The 20738-nt window shown below is 39.6% G+C and overlaps 1 protein-coding gene across 1 annotated transcript in view; it reads right to left on the bottom strand.

The window, feature by feature from the left end:
* LOC148017425 (callose synthase 9-like) overlaps positions 1-20738 on the bottom strand; it is a 202201-nt gene that overhangs the window by 48243 nt on the left and 133220 nt on the right. Inside the window, exons 13-30 of the mRNA XM_087662494.1 lie at positions 20490-20612; positions 20262-20364; positions 19995-20118; positions 19511-19700; positions 19381-19433; positions 19026-19086; positions 18782-18863; positions 17110-17159; positions 16862-16948; positions 15115-15188; positions 14977-15001; positions 13167-13267; positions 4986-5085; positions 4745-4905; positions 4455-4575; positions 2438-2535; positions 2131-2221; positions 1486-1646 (exon numbers count right to left, since the gene is read on the bottom strand). Of these exons, the coding sequence (XP_087518620.1) occupies positions 1486-1646; positions 2131-2221; positions 2438-2535; positions 4455-4575; positions 4745-4905; positions 4986-5085; positions 13167-13267; positions 14977-15001; positions 15115-15188; positions 16862-16948; positions 17110-17159; positions 18782-18863; positions 19026-19086; positions 19381-19433; positions 19511-19700; positions 19995-20118; positions 20262-20364; positions 20490-20612 (1805 nt within the window). The remainder of the gene's footprint in view (positions 1-1485; positions 1647-2130; positions 2222-2437; positions 2536-4454; positions 4576-4744; positions 4906-4985; positions 5086-13166; positions 13268-14976; positions 15002-15114; positions 15189-16861; positions 16949-17109; positions 17160-18781; positions 18864-19025; positions 19087-19380; positions 19434-19510; positions 19701-19994; positions 20119-20261; positions 20365-20489; positions 20613-20738) is intronic.

Raw genomic sequence — 20738 nt, 5'->3', positions numbered from 1 at the left:
ACGAAACACATTGAGATTTACTATCACTTTGTCAGAGAGAGGCTACATGCACATGATATCAGCCTTGTCTACTGTCCTACCACCACTAATGTGGTAAACATCTTTACCAAAGGTCTCCTCATTTGTAGTACAAAGAAGTTAGAACCATTGGAAATATTGTGTCTTGAGAGAGCAGAAGCCACTAGGGAGAGCAGCCACCAGCATTCTCCAAATATATACTTTGAATTTGAAGGGGGTTTTATTAAGCAAACACTTTTGTATTGGTGACCTCAATATACCAAGTTCCTCCACTAGACTAGACTTTCGCCTCTCTTGACAATTTGAAAGAAAGGAAATCATGAATACTTTGGATACTAGTCATTTCAGCTCTATAACTAATTTCACAACTCAATGCAGCAATCTCTCTATGATAGCTGTCAGCTTGGTGATACAAATGCTTATCTTTTAGATCAGGTCTACCATTGTTTCTAGTTTTCCAGAGTAGACATTGTAATCAAGTTAACTTGTTTATACCTTTATGATATAATGAACTATTGGTTAACAAAAATGAAGAAAACAAAAAGCATGTGTATAGCCACAAGCTGTGTTTAATGATCCTTATGAACAATGGATGGTTATTAAATGTCTATTACATGGTAAAATACTTGAATTGGCAGCATGGTATGCATCTCAAGCATCCCAAGGAAGAGCTTTAATGTGAGCTGAGATTCAAAATTAACATTGGCTGCATAATGCCTTTAATTGGGGAGATTCCAGTGACTCTCTAATATTTCTCTAATAACACATCTAGGCTCTCACATATGCTAGCTTTGGAAAGGCACATTTGGGTTCAAATGCTTGCTCTAGTAAATGCTCTAAATGTATGGCAAAAACGTAATTTCTGCTCAATCAGACTCTGCTTTTTATCATAGTGTGTTTTACGATGAATGATCTAGATAGAATCATCGGTATCTCAAGCATGCAAACCAATATGTGGCTTGTGTCTTTATTACCTGGATTGGTCGACCACAATTGCTTTCTGTAATGCTCCTTCAAGGTTGGGTCTCTTCTTTGGCATGGATTTGGATAAAGCTCCATTATCTCACAGATGTCTTTTATTCATGAATAATGGCCATAGTGCCTATGATGCTTTGTGCTATGGTTCAGGCAGCAGTGATTGTTGAACATGATCAGATTTATGGCGACATAAATATTGCTTAGTCTCAGTTTGTACATCCTCTCTAATTTATCTCTTGCTCAGTTATTTCGATAAATCCCATTTTGGCTTCACAACAAAACTTACAGAACTGTATAATATCTTAGGTTGTAAAAAGAAAGTCTAAAAGCTAAAGTTAGCTCCATGATCAAATATCTGAAAACACAAAATCAGTCTGCAAACAGCCCCATGGCATCAGCATGAAACACTTCATTACGATACAGAAGTTTGTGAACTCTTAGTTAATGTTCTCAAACTATAGCAAAGGCCTTGTCAAAGATGGAACAAACCAGAAGGATCTCATTTGGTGAACAGTTTTAGCCTTCGGCATGGTCATAAACAAAGAGTTTGTAAAAAACTGCAGACGACGGCGCGCTTCCAAGTTTACTGGAACACTCGCAGCTGATTCTTTGATTGTTACAAGGTGGTACAGCCGTTTAATTAGGCTTTTCTGATAGATGCAAACAATTTTAACCATCATTAGAAGTCATGAAGTCAATATAGTATGTGATACCACCTCAAAGCTATCACATCTATTAAATGTGAATGTCATTCTCTTTCAGAGTCGTCACTTCAGCAGAGAATTTTTTTTTCCATACAACATTTCACAATGCTGTTAATTCTTCTTCTGTCTTTTTCACTTTCAAAAACTAATCATTAAATTCACTTGGTTATCTGTCTACTGCAAGAAACATGCAGCAGGAATCAATCTATACCGTGACATCAACCAACATCAGTCTCAACTATACAAACAGCTTGAGGCTGTTGCAACCAACTACTTGACTTCTCCTTCCTTTTCAACATAGCAACATAACTCTCCAATTTTCTTTATGCATGCCAATATATAATAAACCTAATAATATGACTACTTTAAACACCCGTCAAACATTAGAATACAGCTCCAGCTTCAACATTAGACTAAAGTTTTCACTTACATCTACAGGAGATGATGGCCAGTTTAATGCACTGAACAAACGCCCTTCCTTCCATGATTTTGTGATAGAACCTTGATTGTTGTAGATGTTTCTGTTCAAATGGAGGGAACAAAGATAAAATTATGAGTGAGCAGCAAAATTAGAGGGTTCTCTGCTATTTAAGCTCCGGTGCTCATGAAAATATCCCCTCCAAAAAACAGCTAAGAAAATATTGTCAGGCAAAAAGCAGCGACTTCATCCTAGCAAAGTGAACACTATGGAAATAATTTTTGAAGCTTCACTCTCAACTTATGTGTACTAACCGAACCTTGCATCCTCCAACAGCACATCATGCACTATAACATCATAGAGGTTTATCAGTTCTTTGACTGCTCCATTCTCCCTTTCAGTGTTCTTCTCCTGGCCCTGCAAAATCACAACAATATTAAAACTTAAAAGTAACTTTTTAACAATCTTGAACTGCCTGCTCCATACGTTAGTTGAACACTAGAAGCTGAAAAGTAAATTGAAGTTAGGATAATGAAACTACGATGTTAACAAACTCATGTGGCCTCCTTCATAGCATCTATATTTGCTTTGGCAGCAACCATCCCCTCAGCCACCCACCTCCATCGTACCTGCTTTCCCTCCTCTTTGATGATCTCCAAATGAAGCTCTTGCAGCACTTTCTCATGTCTGACCAGGAGGCCCTCTCTCCTGCTCCTGGCCTCCTCTCTCAAAAAGAGCAGATCTTGTGCAAGCCCTCAAATCCTAGCGATAACCCCCCTGAGATCCCCATTGTAATAAAGACACCAAGAACTCTTGACACTAGTAATGGTTCCCCTGACCCCCTCCAAAAGAACCAACTACACCAGTGCATGATCCAACAACAATTGCAACTAAACCCCCTTTGCCACATGCCAAGTCATCCAAATAAAACCTATCAATCCAGCAGGAAGTCTTGGCCCCAACAGTCCTTTCTCTCTTGGAGAACAAAAGAATTTCAACCAATCCACTAATCTCTGTCATCATCAAGGATCTTGTCCCCTAATCTGGAAGACGTCCCTCCTCTGAAGCTGCCTGCTTTCATGTCTATTGATCTGCCCCTTCTATCCTCCAAAGCCTCAAAATACTAAAATACCCACCTCCTATGGAGTGACCAGCACAGGGTAGAGATTGGATGAGGGTGGCCCAAACTGTGCTCTCCCACTGGCCATCAGGGACAAAAAATATATATTTAAGAAAAGGAACCTTTCCATTGTGTGTATACTATGTGCTGAACAATATCTACATTTTTGAAAAAGTGGGTCAAAATCTCAACAACCATAATAGGTGTGACTACACTCGACCCCAATTAGCTAGACAATTCTCTGTTTTTAGTTTAGAGTGGTATCAGGATCCTAGAATTGACTTAGTTGTAGCTAACATAAGTGTGTAAATCAATGAGGGTTTAGAGGACCCCATTCAGTTGTGGCAGTTCCAATTACACTCCCATGTAAGTTGGCTCTATTCTATTTACAACACCCTCAACATTAGTTTCACATATACAAATTTTAGTTTGCCATTCACTTGAGCATCACACACTATCTTGAGTACTTCGATCGCTACATTACACTTGTATGCTCTACTAGAACTGGCATACTCTCTGTTCATTAAAGATGACCCTATTTGCTAAGGTGTTTGGACAAGCCACTGAAGTGGTGGAGAAGACATTTCAAGGCCATTTGACAATACCATTGGTACTTTGACCTTATCCAAGATATCTTTGGGGCAATCCCTATATGACTGCTATAAAATTCACGTATCTGATGAAAATTAATACTCTCTCAATTGTCAAATGTTTCTGGCTTTGACTATGTTCACATCGAGCATAGCCTGGACACATTGATACAATATGTTTTGATACCATGTTTGCCACGAAAAGTGTGTGTGAGAGTGTACAAAGGACTGCTTTCATGCTGATAGACAAAGTTTAAACCACCATCAACCTTAAACATCATAACAACTCATGGACAACCAAACCTTCAATGGGCTGATGAATGTATTGAACACTATGAATTCCTTTAGTTGATGCCATAAATGTTGGCCTACAATCTCTTGGTGATGTCTGCCCAATTATTGCTCCTATTGAGAGGAGCCGATAGCACGGAAACACTATGAATTCCTTTAGTTGATGCCATAAATGTTGGCCTACAATCTCTTGGTGATGTCTGCCCAATTATTGCTCCTATTGACTTTGATACATAGACTTAGATGATGCTCATGTACAAGAGATGGAGAAGTGACAGTCTATGTATCAAAAAAAGAATGCTGGCACGGCAGTCTAAAGATGTCCTTATATTTACCAAGAGGCCTAGAAGAACTGCCATTCTTGTAAGAAGAACCGAAAGCTTCTTCAATCGAAAATGGGACAGCAGAGCTTGTTGATGAATGCTATTTTGTACAGCAGCCATTAAAGACTCAATCCTGTGCCATGACAACAAAAAGAACAACCAATAACTCAATGATCATTCTGGGAAAAACTCCTGCCACTACAATTAATGACAACAGAAAGAACAACCAATAATTCAATGATCATTCTGGGAAAAACTCCTGCTACTACAATTAAAACAATATTCTCCTAAATTGAACTAACCAGGCCAGAGCATCCTCATTTAGAAGGTTGATCAGAATTTGACAAAAGCCATAATACACTTCTTCAACAGCATGACTGGTATATTCATCCTTCCTAATCCTCTCCCATAAGTCTGCCTGGCTACCATCAAAATCTGCAGCAAGCTCTACTGCAGAGAAAACCTGCCAGAAAATTATAAGGTCCTCTGTTAGTGATCACATTCAAACTACCCACTTTCTAACATTCTCAACACTTTTATTACCTTGCTTGCCAATAAAAACAATGGCCATTGCACTGAACTCCATGGAACTGCCTTTCCTTCAGGTATTAGATTCAGAGGCATAAGCAGTAATTCCTTCTCCCTACAAGCCAATGATTGAAAGCACCCTGAGTCTCATATTTTGAAGTTACAAATCATGTTGAGACTCTGTTCTCTAACAATACACGCACACACAAGTTCATGACAGACTATTGAAGAGAACCAGACACAGTGTTAAGATACAACTATCTAACAGGTGTTGGTATGACCAACAGGCACACTTTGTTTAATGTGAACTACTGCTCATCATTTCATGTATGTGCACAGAAGTTTGTGAATCCCATGTTCTGATAAAGTTAAAATGGCTAAAAACTGTTGACATGTGTAACCCTAAAGAAACTCTGAAACACTAATGAGATACACCATATTAAGGTCTATCAAATCCTCATGGCAAAGTTGTCAGTCAATTACACACAGGTTGCTACAGTCACACACATGCAAGCAGGGTTGCTACAGTCACACACATGCAAGCATGTGTACACATACCAATCTCCCAATTTGTCAAATTGTCAACATTTAACATGGCACAATAGCTTGGGTATTTCCTTTTCACACCAGGCACACACTTTCTTTGAAATCTAACAATCGTACCCTAAGGAATGACAACATCATTCAGCCTAGAAATGTCATAAATTGACAAGAAATGAGCCTTCGCTAGCTCAGCAGTAGCCAAAGGGACATCAAAAAAATTTCTCCACTCTAAACTTCATGCCAAGAGAATTTCTTTCCATCTCAGTCATAACCAGATGGAACAGGGAACAGGGAATGGGGAACAAGATACATGATTGCAACATGAATGCCCCGATTCAAGAATGGGGAGGGAACAGGACATTAACAGATACATAGATATAGGCTTTTTTCAGATTTCTGCAATGAAGCTTCTAAGAACAGGTAGGGAACAGGAAATTAATGAATACAGAGAACTAGGATCGTTTCAGAAGTCTACAATAATCAACTTCACCAGTATTCAAAGACTTTCTAAAAGCACAATCTAACATCATATTGCCTCACATTAAAAAATGAACAATGCAAAATATCTTAAGAACCATTGCTGCTACAAAGTCAGCACACACAACTAACAAGAATCCAGTAACTAGAGACTTCAGCCACAATCTGCAAATGTTTGAAAGCCAAAGCACATACCATCTAGCCTAAAACTGTGAGATAGAGAGAGAAAGGAAGAAGCAGGAAGTTATATTAACGTCTATAAAAGGCCAAATAGGCCTATGAGATCCAAATGTTAAATTTGAAAGTCGGGGAGTTTTCCCAAGTCCCAAAATAGCTGTCATCTAAAGCTATGACTAACTAAATGGAGAATAAACAATACATAGCTGATAAGTACAAAATAATGTCTAAACCAAATCAAACATGGAATGGCTCTGGGGGTACTCTCATCTCAAGATACCTCTCATGGTTCTATTAAGCATAGAGACATATCAAACTAATGATAATGGCCAAGTTGCAAGTCCCTCTTGTGTACGATGGACTAAAAGGGTTCTTTGAGGTCCTCTTTCATACTTGAGATGCTCGTGCACAGATAATGCAGTGTATTCCTTTGTTTCTAGATGGTTTGTTGGTTCATGTGGTCCCACAAATGCCAATGGTTGAATTCTAGGATGTTCCTAGGCTGGCGTGCCTAGTTTAATTGGAAGTGGTTAACTTCCCTTCCCATCTTTGGCAACTCTTTCCACTGGTTTTGAGATCCCTTGGTCAAGTTTTGGTGGAGCCTTGTTTGGCTTCCCGTAATAGAAAGAGAGCTTGTATGTTCTAGGATATTAAAAAATCTCAACCCAATCAAATTCGTTTTGAGGCATCAGAGCTGCTTGCATTAATTTTTCAGCTGAAATGGGAGACATTTGCAAGACACTATTTTAGATGTGGCCACTAGGGCCATTTCATATCTGAATGTGATTGCAGTTATGAGATTTTGCAACGATCTCTAGATTCTAAGGTGGATATGTACCAGTGCGAACCCCAAAATATCTCTCTGCAACAAGGTGTCTCGCCCCCTATGCCTCTTGCTTGCATGGAAATGGAAATAAAGATTCACCCCAACTAGGATTGAGGGTGATCCGTGTCTTGCTTGTCAAGAACACATCTAAGGATCCTTCCTCAGATACTGTGGTTAAATGCCATGCTCAACAAGAATCTCGTTCGATTCCTACACATCCAACTTCTCACATGGTCACTTAGACTTTTCAACACAAGGGATTTTACTCTAAACCTCAATTGTCTCGTGTTCCTGCAACTAGTTGATAAAGGTGCTTCTGCTTCTACTTTGAAGTTTGATGCTTGTGCAAGGTTGTTGCCCTCTCGGTATGTATTCCATACTCAACAACAGTTGTTTCCTCCCTATGCATCAATCGCTCATTTGTAAAGGACAGAACTTGTGGATGGGATTTGTGGCGAAATAAAGAAATTTCAAGCTATTAATCTTGTTGGATGCAAAAGGGAAAGCAGTGATTTGGTCTTTCTCCCCAACCCCACCCCCTTTTGCTCATCAAGCAACTTGCCTACTGGAATATTAAAAGAGGTTTCATCAAGAGTAAACAGTATAGGTTCAAGAGGACTGTTGCATCGGAAGTAAACAGTACAAGTTCTAAAGGACTATTTTTCCTAGTATTTGGGATGCTTTCTATGCAGTGGAGCATAAGCAACACTCATTGGTTGGTTGCACCTATGTTTATAACGATTATCCAATATTCTTTAGTGACTGGATTAAATCCACAATTATATTGGTTGTTCCTTCTTTTTTGCAGCCAACATTGATCCATTAGGACATTTGGGGCACATTCCTAGTTCTAGAGATAATCAATCAGGGGAAGTTTTTATGGTCAGTGGGTGTGTATGCTCTAATACAATCCCAAATCGCCATCGCCATCTCTAGAAAAATTTGCAATGTCTTTCTATGCCCCATCAAGGGCTTGTAATGGGTGATTTTGATGTTTGTGTCTATAAACCCAGTGACTTCCCCTCACTCCATTATGGATAGTCTCAAGCATCATAGACATGGGATGCTCTAGCTACCTCGTCATTGAAACAAGACATGTGGTCTTGGCTCCATCCCTCTCTATCTCAATTTGCATACCAATTCATCCAGCATTTGGATACTTGAGCTAGATAGATAGGATGTACATTTACCAAAGTGATTCCTTGCTCCCACCAATGATTGACATGTGGGTGGAGTGACAGCATGTTCTCTCAAACCATTATCCTTGGGCACCTTTGGCTTTGGAAATGATTCATTGGCCAATGCATACCTTAAAGACCCTAGTTGCTCACTTATCTCTTTGTTTTTATCAGTCTTCTTTGCTCCATGATCACTTTCTCGAGGGCATGCAGCAACTTATTGCTTTATTTAGCATGCAAGTTCTATCCACATGTATCGATGTATGGCCCATTTTTCAAGATGATGCATGTATTTTGTTCCAACAATATAGCATTCAGCATGCATCTGCTTTTCAAGCTGAATTGCAACATTGGCAATCCTTGTCGGAGCATTCCGTATCCATGCAATCAATGGATGTATGGATGTTACCTCCAATGACTTGGTCACATGTTCTAAGTGGTCCAAATGCAAAATTCAAGCTCTTCCAAAGGAGAAATATGCTAAATATAAATTTCTGGCCCATCTAGATGCTTCGCGTAATAATAATTGCAAAACTCATCATTTCTTTGCTCGTCTATGCCAAAAATATGCCCAAGAAATATTGTGTGTTTAATGAATGGAAAGCTGACATGGATATTAATTCTATGCGCATTGCCCCTCGATACATCTGTGACTTGGTCCGAAATCTAGGTACTCCTCAATAGGTAGATTTGATGGAAGCTGATAAGGCTGAACTGAAGGATATGCAATCCCATTTACCATGCAAGAAAAGCCCTGGTTGGGACAAGCTCCCTAATGAGTTGTTTTCAACCCATGTTGAACAACTTAAGGACCCTCTCACTTGCCTTTAACACGTGTCGGGATTCAATTCAATGCCCTCAGGTTGCAAGATTGCAATTACTCATTTGCTGCCTAAGGTTCCTTCCCCAAGCACCTTGAAATAGTGGAGACTCATTTATATTATCGGTTCCTTGTACAAAAAATTTCGAAAATCATTGCCAACAAATTGCCAAAAGTGTTTCCGTAGTTCATCCATCTACGTCAATATGGTCTCATTAAGGGACGGAATGTCATGGATAATATTTTAAATGTTTAGATGGGGATGGTTTATGTTAGATATTGAAAAGGCTTTCAATCATGTTCGCTGGGTATCACCAAAACGCAACACGCAATGATGACATGGCAACTGTACGTCAAGTGTCAACTACAAAACGCAACCTAGTATGGTGATGTCAACAGCTAGCCACAACGGTGCAAGTCCAAACACAAGTTGGAAAGGCAAGTACAACACTAAATGTACCCAAGCAAGCTATGGCAAAATGCTAGAGTCAATCGCCAATAGCAGTTAGGGCCTAGATAGCAAGTGTCAGGTGTAGATTAGCAAGAAACAATAGCTCAAACTCAGATATCCTCATGGGGTGTGGACAATAGAGACGAGTACTAGCAATCTACAAAAAAGGATTAAGACAAGTAGTGGGGTCCTCCCAAATTAGGGTTTGGCTTATGGGACACAAACACAATCTAGGAACACATTTCTTTTTAATGAAAGTTTGGTAATTGATTAATTAAGCATGTTTTGGGGCTGTTTTAAAAGGCTAGTCAGCATATAACACTTTTTAGCTCAATATCATTTGGGTCAAGTGTGGATATCTTGGCAGCATGTCACTACTCAAAAATGGTTGGGGGAGGTGCTTTGTTGGATGTCAATCTCCATATGATAGATTTGGAATGGCGCTTTTGCAAGCCCTATGTTTGAATAGTCATCTATTGACTGATATTGCTAAATTTTTCACTAAGGAGACCAGTGTGTCACACGGTCGCATAGTTATCTAGCTTTCTTGGTGACATGTTGAATTTAACACAGTCTCTTGAAATTTCACAATCCTTTTCTTCTTACTTATTTCATTGGCTCCTCGCAGGAGATTCTCCAACTCACAGCTTGGCATCCCCTTGATCTTGGAAAGAGGACTAATTCATTAGAGCCAAAGTGTTGGACACTTCGAAGCTACTAGATTGGCCTAATAAACACTTGGATTTCAAAATAGCCCTAGCAAGGTTACTCTTTACATTTGACATCAAGGATCTCATTTATTATTCATGTGCTTTATGTTGATGGCGCGCTTGTTACTAGAACCAATGTTGGTCGAATTGTAGCATTTAAGGCCGATTTACAACAAACCTTTGCCATGACAAATCTTGGTCTACTTCACTATTATTTGGGCATCCAAGTTGCCACCATTGAGGGGGGCATCACCATGATACAATCCAAGTATATTGGATAGCTTCTTCAATGCTTTCAATTTGAGGATTGCAAGCACATGTCTACTCCTTTGGAGCCTGGTTTCAAATTCACTTTTGATGATGGTAGGGAATCCTTTGATACTACTTTATAGCAGCAAGCTATTGGATGCTTTATTTATCTATGTCACATGAAGCCCCATCTTCAATTTTATGTCTCCTAATTGAGTAGATTTATACATAGCCCTTCAATACTTCATTGGCAAGTAATGAAGCGTGTCTTTTGGTATCTTAAAGGTACCCAGGATCTTGGCCTTTTCTACAATGCTCATTCTTTACTCTCTTTTCGTATGGATATTCTCTTCGTATGCAGAGCCCTTCAGTACTTCATTGGCAGGCAATGAAGCGTGTATTTTGGTATCTTAAAGGTACCCAAGATCTTGGCCTTTTCTACAAGGCTGATTCTTCACTCTCTTTGTATGGATATTCTGACTCGACTAGATGTTCAAATTCTCACGTTTCTTATAGTGGCAACTCCTTCTTCTTGGATACATCTCTTGTTTCCCAGTTCAGCAAGAAACAAACTACATATGCCACTTCCAATTGTGAGTTGAGTACAATGCAGCATTCACAACCACAATGGAGTATGTTTGGCTCTGCAAGTTACTTGCATATCTTCGTGTGCACCAAAGAGCTCCGATACTTATCTATACTAATAGCCAAAGTGCTTTGGCCATTGCGTAGAACCCAATGTTCCATGCCTACACAAAGCATATAGATGTTCATTACCACTATGTTCCTAAGCCAATGTCAGTTAGAGAAATAGAATTGTCTTACATACCCGCTGAAGACAACTTGGCATATCTTTTCACGAAGGCTCTTCCTTGACCGCCTTGAACTTGATTCCATTTGTTCCATGATCTGTCATACTTTGTACTTTCATAGGTTGCTATGTCCACTTGAATGAATTTGTGCAACCATGACCTTATATTTCCATTCATTTTCTAGGATTTTCTCATTGTTCCTAGATCAGTCCACCCTTCATAATTAATATAAATTACCCATTATGAGAGAGAGAGAGAGAGAGAGAGAGATAGACTTGAAACAAGTCTAGCTCAATTGGTTAAGTTGAATGCATGGTGACCAAATGGTCTTGAATTCAATTCCTATGTCCACAAGATTATTCAGTACAAGAATAAAAAAGAGATATTTGAACCCCGGTTAGTGGGTTGATAAAGCATGTGGCTTCTCACTAAGGTAGCAACTTCATTACGGAAAAAAACAAAAAAGAGGGACCTAAAAGGCACAAAGAGAGAGAGAGAGAGAGAGAGAGAGAGAGAGATGTCATCAGGTTGTTGCCCAATGTTCCCTCTCCGACCTCTTTGAAACAATGGAGAGCCATTTAAGTTATGGGATTGTTATATAAAATCTTCTCCAAGATTATTGCCAACAGATTGCAGAAAGTATTTCCACATTTCGTTCATCCACGTCAATACAGTTTCATTAAAGGTCGGAATATAATGCACAACATTTTGAATGTGCAGCTGGGAATTGATTATGCCAAAGCTTCTAGCCAACAGGTTGTTTTGCTTCAATTGGATATTGAGAAGGCATTTGATCATGTTAGTTGGTCATTTTTGCGGCACTTAATGTATACAATGGGTTTTGGGCCCCTTATGATTTCTCTGGTTGATATACAAGAGAATCAAGAGGCAAATAGGATAGTCGAAACAAACTATGCACGGATAAACCCTAACAAAACAGCCACCAATTGCCCCACCAGAGTCCCATTTTCTTACAGAACAGTGTTCCCACGTTCCAAGGGCCCATTCCACCCATCCAGTGCTGCTATGGCCTCAATCCTAACTGTCCATTTGATATCACAGAGGCTTCTTTCCAACTAAAAGATATTTCTATAGAAAAGGGACACATAGCAAAGAAGCCTTGAAAATATCCCAAAATACAATCCCTGCATCATTGATCCAGTTACAGAATTCCTATACGGGAATATTTGTACATAAAGCTGATAGACCACTTTTGCTGTTACAGCATGTAAGAAGTTAAGCCAATGCGTTGGGCAAATTATACTGTAGACTCCAATCAACCAAACCAAAATGTGGATCAAGAGGAGGATTGGTTCAAAAGGCCTGACAATCTTACCCTAAATCTGCCTATAGAGCTAGAGATGTTGGCTGCAGTGACTGCGAGGAAGGAAGCAGGGAACAGCAGGGCAAGAGAGGGAGAGAGGCAGCCCTCAAAAGGCACAGATGAGGCATGGGAGAGGGATGGAGGCTGATGGCCAACAAAAAAGGGAACCAACAGTGGTAGTGACAGTTAATGCACACAGTTAAGTCGTGTGGGCTGAAACACAGATGTTGGGCTGATCACTCTCCTCATATAAGTAAAGCTGTAACCCCTAAATAGGAAATTGTCATTCATATCTACCCCCTACTAAAGAACACATCAGCCAATTATCTGCCCACTGCCCACAAGGTAGTGGCCCTGTTGCCTCAAGGGTGCGAGTAACCCCCTCAGGAAGCTCAAAGAAATCTGCCAACATTCTGCACAATTTCTTCAATAGAAACTTTCAAAATCTACCAGCTGCGAAATCAATCTTAAAAACAGTAACAAGCTATCCACTATCAAAGATAAATAACCTTTCTGGTTGGGCACTAGGACTTTCACAGAAATTATTTATTGGATCAAAAAACCAATCATCCTCATATCTAGTCCGGTTAAACAATAATCATCCTCTAAGAGTGGGGAACTTTTGGTACCTGTTGCTTATGTAGTCTTCTTCTCTAAGTGAAACTATAATCTGATTCCAATAGGGAGCAAATCTGATGGCATTGGCTTTGGACATTCCTGGATTTGAGAGCTGCAACCATCGAATTGTTCAGCTATTTTTAGAGAGAAAATTCATTAATTTTCACCTGATAAATGGTGTCCTAGTTTGCACTTTGTCTTCAAACGAATGAATACCACAATGAACTCATACCATAGGAACTACTTTGACGCTCTCACCAAAGCTCATCATGATATCATTGACTACGTAAACAAAGTGGACTGTTACAAACCTAGTTCTCAGGTGGAATTTCATGAATTTTCTCTCTATGCACTGAAAGAGTAATCATCTTAAAATGGACTGTTACAAACGTAGTTCTCGGGTAAAATTTGATGACGTTTAACTCTATGCACTGAAAGACAATCAATTTTTTTCCTTCTAAGGCCTGGCATTGGCATCATAATGTGTATAACAAGCGCATTGAAACCCTAGTTGTAACACTTCAAAGGTTGTCATAGATAAGAAAAGTCTGCATAGAAATTATATCAGCTGCAGATGAGGGCCCATCATCAACCTCTCCCTCCTTAACCTCTTTCCATCTGCATAATACAGATATGAGTATTCTTTAACCTCTCCTGCCTGCACTGCTGCTGCTTAATACTGACTCCCTAACACCACTTCTTCACCCACTCCAACACTTGGCTGTTGTGTTTCCTCGCTGCTGTTTTACCCTGCTTAACAATCTTCAGTAGGACATTTCGTGTATCATGAAAAGTATCCACTATACATGTCATAGAATCTTACACCAGGTGCTGTAAAGGCATGCTGTTTATTTTATGTGTTATTTGAGAGATTGTATATTTTCAGCACATGATGTTTGGTCAAAAAATGAAATGCTTATCGATTCACCTAAAAAGATTGAGTGTTGATGACCATTCATTAGAAGGGTGCCGACAATTTAGGAAAGCCTAAAGAGTTCCCTTATTATTAATGCTTGTGTGTGTGAGAGCTCTCAAGGAACCAGAATGAAGAGAGGGATTCATGTCTATCCTGTTCTTCTCCTTTGTAATCCTTGAATTTGAAGCTAGTAGAGCAAAGTTCCTCTTTAACCAACCCTAAAAAATGCTTGAGTCGAATAAATAGAGCAAACAGGTGAGCTTCACAAAGGAAATAAAAGTTTGCATGAATGCATCTGAAACCAAAGGCTCAATTAAAGAAACCTAATGGCCTTAAGGGCATTCAAAATGTCAGAAACGGTCCAATTAGGTTTGAACAGTCTAACTTAGGGCTAAACAGCCAGGCTATCTGTGTGGTCCAGATCATACCCCAAGAAGTCTCCACAAGAGGTTGGCATTAAACAACCCTCGCAAGGGCTATCGAGCTCTCCCCAAAGGAAGATGCATTCACCTCATCTGCTTTTGAGGGCAGAAGCTCTCAATTATTCCAAAAGATTGTACTGCTACTACTGGAGAATCTACTCTATTCAACTGGGTCAACCAGTCTAATGTTTTAGCTTCATAGGAAAATGCAGCCCATTCAACTGGGTCAAACAGTCCCTTGTTTCAGCCCTGTTGGAATAGCCTCCTTTGCTAAAACCATACACCCACCAAATTTTCTAAGATCACAAAGAGTATGTGGCAGTGTTTAGGCTCTTCCTGATTGATCTGAGATTATCCTTGGACCGACCATGGTTGGAAGTCACCATAACATTCTTAAACATCAAAACAGCAATACACAAAAAGAAGCACAACAAACAAATATAAAAACCAATTAGACAAAGGAGGTCATTGCATTCACAATACCTGCCCCTGATTATCTGTAGCCAACCTGAAAATTTACAAAGGAGTGTCAGTAATGCAAAACTAGCTCGAACTAAAATTCCACACCACCTTTATTTTCTCAAACAAAAGATATGTACATCCAAAAATTGAAATACATACAAGGGGTGCATATTTCGTACAAATGCATCTGGATAGTTCTCAAATCGATTCCGCAGCATCTCAAGAGACCGAACCTGAACTCTCAAGATAAAGCAGACCCAAACCCTCAGATTTGAAGGAATAAGAAAATGAAAGACAGACATCAGAAGCTCTCATGACTAAATCCAAGCAATTACATAAGCAAAGTCAGTAAGCAAGGTCACACTCTACAAAATCTCCCTGATCTCAATATGACTATAGCTGCTTCCCAAATTCGGCTCCACGTGAGCAAAATAGAAAGTTCAACTTTTTCTGGTAAAAACTTGATTGCATTATGCAACAGCTAAGTCACCACTGCCTGGCTATTTTGCACTTACACTGATCAATGGGTGACAAGAGCCTGTGATCCAATATTTGCGGTGCTCAACAAGCTTTAGCTTTGGGTATGTGTATGACAATAAAACCCGGAAATACACAGTACATCGGCCAACCGGTCATATAAGCTACCAATGCAAATGACAGATACCTAGCAACCTGAGCACAATAGTCACAAGACTGGCTGGTTTTGAGTTTAGGAACATTAGGGATGATAGCACTTTCCCGTAACGTGTGACTATATAGTCACACAGAATGTCCACCCCTGCCTGTTTCCCATCCCAGTCCCGTATGACACACTGAGCTTTGCCTAAAGTTATCTAAAATTTTGGGAAGGTTTTCTTGGTATAGCCATCATATTGCAGCATCTTTTTCCAAGTGGCAATGTCCTGAATGTTGCAAAATTTTAACTGCTGCTTTGAAGCCTGTGACGTTCACTACTCGTCAGGCCTACGAATTCTTGATAATGTACTTCAAATTTTGAATCACCTGGTCAGCATCATAATAACCAATGATTATACAGTTACATCAGAATGTCGTCCTAGATCAGGTGCATAACTTTGAAAGGAGCTCAAAACCACTCTATTCTCAGTTCGTCATTCCCAAACCCAAGATCCCTGGGACTCTACCCTTTGAAGATTTGTAGCCACCCAAGTTTCCTTTTGAAGATTTCTAGCCACTCAACTTTGACTAATCAACCCCAAGCAGCAGTAGATGTGCAAGAACTTATACAGCAGACACTCATATGCTTCTCACGACACTGGCATCACCAGTACAGGCTCAACCACCCGGATGGTTCCACTCAATAACAGACTATCCAGGGTGTCTATCAACAGAGATACACTGTTATACAGATCTATTCGGCTCTACCACTCATCCCTGCCCTTGAGACATCCAAAAGATTACCTGAAGATCCAGGCTATCATCTCTCACCACTGCCAAATGTTCCAAATCTGCCACGTGGCAGCTGAGATGCCTGTCATATCACTGGCACCCCATTAGCCAGCTGCACTGTTCCTGCCATGAGAAGCCTTCCAACTCTGCAGACTGTACAGGCTATGTACAACTCGCCTATCCCTATAAGGCTCTATCCATGTCCATAGACACTGAATAACCACCTTGTCCTCTACTTCAGCACATGCATCATCGGAAATGAGTATGTTTGTGACATCCTTCAGAGATCCCTCACACCCCGCCCCCCTCTCTACCTTTACTACAGTTCTCCCCCTCACCTTAAAGCCAGTGGAATACAGTCCACAAAACACTCGTGCTTTGGCACAGTCGTACATTTTTGTGAGCAGTCATCTTGAACTAACATATTCATTATTCAGAAGTAAAACATCTTCATTGAGCCTCAGTATATTCAATATGTACATCACTGCTGATAGCATACCTCCCCAAGCCTGTCTTGAGTTCCAACAAGGACACCCACAATTGAGGAAAATATGGTATACCATATTTGTATGTCCAAGAGATAGATCTGCAAATTGTCCATTCAAAGTTTACACTTAAATATCAGAAACAAACAGGCCCAATCTGCATCAATTGGCATGATATTGACAAAAGGCACTATATGAGGCCTTAGATTTCCAATACACGAAAATCACAAAACAATAAGGGTTGAGAGTTGAGACGTGTTACCATAACTACTGGACCCCAAAGGGTGGCAATTGTAAGGAGATTATGATTACCTACGTAAAAAGGGAAAAATAAATTCAATGAGAAAAGAGAGTCCCCCCTGGAGGCTGTGTGGGGGTGGTGTTGGTGTGTGTGGGTGGGTTTACTACTATGAAGGAAAACAATTTGAAAGGCAGTCCATTAAGTACACCCTCTGAAAAATAAAACAGACAGACACTCTTTGTTTTTATAAAACATACGGTCTCATTATCTTAATGTTCAATAGGTAATGCTGCCAATGCTAGCATGACTACACACACGTACGTGTGTGTGTGTTTGTGTGTGTGAGAGTGAGAGAGAGAGTGGACACACATGTAGACATGCATATATGTATATGTATACATATGTGTATATGTATGTATATGTACACATACACATATATCAGAAACAAAGGGACAACAGAAGAAAGTAATGATACTCTCACCCAAAATGGACATAAAGCAATCATATAGAGATTTCCATTAAGTTCCACAAAAACACATGCGTAAGTGCATGCAAACCAACCATTCCCTCCCTGCCTCTTTTTTTTTGTGTGTAAAACACTGTTGATTACCTAATTAATCTAAAAGTCCAAGAGACTTTATGACAAATTGTATTTAAAAAAATCAAGACCACAAATGAAATGATATTTCACAGCACAGCAAAGAACTCCATGGTCACAACTTGGGAGGCTGTAGCTTGGGTCACATAGACAGGCCGAGAATTAGCCTATGAGGATGTTTAGGGGAGCCTTTCTTTCCCCATCACTGCTGCATAGCATCTGAGCAAGATACCCAATCCAAATTACTCAAGGCACAATTCACCCTTGGACATTGTCACAGATGGGAGCTGAATGCTATTACTGTAGCCTGGTAATTTTGACCACCAAGTGTAGCCACATTATAGATCTTCAAGTAGTATGCACAATTGAGACTGTTTCAAGTATTTGGATAGAGATGGCCCCCACTCTATGGGGGAGATAGAAGAGAATACATGGTGGCTCTAAGAGGATGAGGAGGAGAGTGGCCTTACTATGCACCTAGGACTCAAGCACCTTTTCCCATACCACGCCTCTGATGGTCTGGCATTAAGACCATCGAATTGGTGGTTCAAACAACCATTGTATTTTTTATGTACTTAGATACTCTTTATATAGTTCCTTGAACTTTGTATTTCATCTCAAGCAGATTCTCTCCTAGGTGTTATTGAGTGAACTTTCTTTTCTCCACAAAAAAACAACAATTGTGAAACACATCCACACAAGTAGAATATATCACTAACATAGCAGCTATCATATACTGATTGTTACAGCAAGCATCTACGAAATTTGTAACAAAGAAGACTAAGCTCCCAAGATAGGACGCGTTTTCTCCAAAACTACATAGTGTATGAAAATGATTTTGTCTTCAGTGTTTCTTTTTCCTTTCCTTTTGTTGAGGGGCAAAAGTAATGGATTACTTTTTTCATAGATGAGAGCTGATTGCTAGTATCATTGCTTGGTTCATTTGGACTGCAGGGGTAGCCATGTTATTAACTTTAGATCCGTTTCTTATTTTTTTCTTCTGTTGTTTTTTGTGTGGGTGGGATGTTGTGTCTCATCCTAAGTCTAGTGTTTTTTTTTTTTCCCTCTTAAATCATGAATTGATAAGAAGTATACCCTTTGATATAAAGTCATGCCAAGTATACGTGAGGTCTCTGTACTCATAGATTGTCTTAGTTGGAGCCACCAGTGGATGGATCTGTAAAAGAAATTTGAAAGTGAGTTGAAGGCCATGAAAGCAACACAGTGGAATATGCATTCTAGATTGTGCAGATACATCAACATGGGAAACTTAGCTCATACTTAGGCACCCCACAAAAAAAATAAACCAACCAACAAAAAAAAAAAAAAAAAAAACTACCTGAAGGAAATAGCTGAATGTCATCTTGCACCCTAAAACAACTATCCAGAATGAAAGATACCTGGTTGTAATGAAGCAATTCATCGTCAACAATGAAAAGGTTAGTGTGGGTATCCGGGAAAAAGGAGACAAAATAGCATTTTGCACAATTTTTGAAAGTGGAGCATGCAAATACAGCGTTTAAACATCAAAACTGTCTCATGGATATGTTTACTGAGCTTGGAGACTATGAAACTTGCAAAAAGATAGCCAAGAATCCTCAATTCAGATGGCGTACAGAAAGAGTTTCATTGCAGAACAGATAACCCCCAAAATATCTATTCCTGAACCCCTGCATTAATGTTTTAGAACTTACTTTAAGTAATCCCGAGTTTTTTCATACAGGTCACGTCCCACATAGTATTGCTCCTGTACAAACAAGCTGTCAACATTTAGCAAAATGTGGAACAAACTCAGCAGATACAAAACTCCTCAGTAAACCCTACCTCATGCATCCATTTTAGGAACTCAATGATGCGAGCTTGACCACACTTGCGTGTGCGGGCACGAAATGCAGGTACTCGTAAAAGTAGTGTTATGAACACATGGGCAACCAAATAAACCACTGAAAGGCCCATATAGAACTTAAAAAATGAAGAACTGGATAGATTGGAATTGCCTTCCTTGAGAACCAACCTACAGTCAAAGTTTCAACTTGGGTATATAAATCAGCACATAATGCACTCTAATGAAACTTTAATTTCTAGCGCTTGAATTTCTTCAGCATTTCAAAAAGAATTTGAAGTTGGCTATTTTGATTGTTTCATCTGCATGTTTGAACTTAAAGCACACAAGAAGGCTGAATGGGAGACAATCCTCACTTGCACAGCAGTACGCCCACCCACAATCAGGCTCAATTCAATTCATGCAACATTTTTACAAATATACAAGAATGGATGATGTTCTGCTATAATTTTTCAGGGTACTCACAAATAAAGATAGGTAAGAACCCCGGAGCAAACTGTAAACCAAAGAAACCGGATAAAAATTCGTGCAACAGCTCTGGATTGTGCATCTTTATATGCACCAACCATCAGAATAATGTCCAGAACAGCTGCATTGCAAGGCAGTCAGCATTTAGGAATAATTGCCATCCCTATAACAACCTCAAAACAAGAAAGGGTAAGACAATTCGCTATATCAATCCAGTTCTAGCTCACAACTAAGAGGTTCCAGCTATGAGTAATTGAGCCATACACTCCAAGAGTTTCATTCCAAGGAAAGTCGGAACAAGGCTAAGCAATCCCTTCACAGTGCGTAAGTCCCACAACTCTTCTGAAAATGCTATAACTGCCAGCCCCTGCCCACATGTAAGACAGCTCTCAAAAGAAGCTTGGTTGAAAGGATTTAAAAGCAGATACATCCCCATTAGAAATAAAGGAAAATCGTTTATTCCTAAAGGAGAAAATTGCACAAACAAAAGACCTGAAAAGCCATCACTAGGAAAATCCAGAGTCGATGGAAACTATGATAGAGGTGGAAGAATGTCCGATGCTCCACAAAAGAGCTTTTACCAACTTTCCTCCCCTTCAATAACTGCTTTGTTGCCTGCAACTCAAATAAAACAATTCATCAATAAGTAACTTATCCAGGTTTAGTAACCTTCTAGAACATATCAGGCTTCCCAAAATAAACAAACAAATGTCCACAAACATAGCACAAATCAAGTTCATT

This window comes from Lygodium microphyllum, chromosome 22, assembly GCF_053477565.2.
Source record: "Lygodium microphyllum isolate KBCC chromosome 22, Lygodium_microphyllum_v1.1.10, whole genome shotgun sequence".
In the NCBI taxonomy this organism is placed as follows: Eukaryota; Viridiplantae; Streptophyta; class Polypodiopsida; order Schizaeales; family Lygodiaceae; genus Lygodium; species Lygodium microphyllum.
Note: the sequence above shows the minus strand (reverse complement) of the source record. Positions and strands in the feature narration are given on the sequence as shown.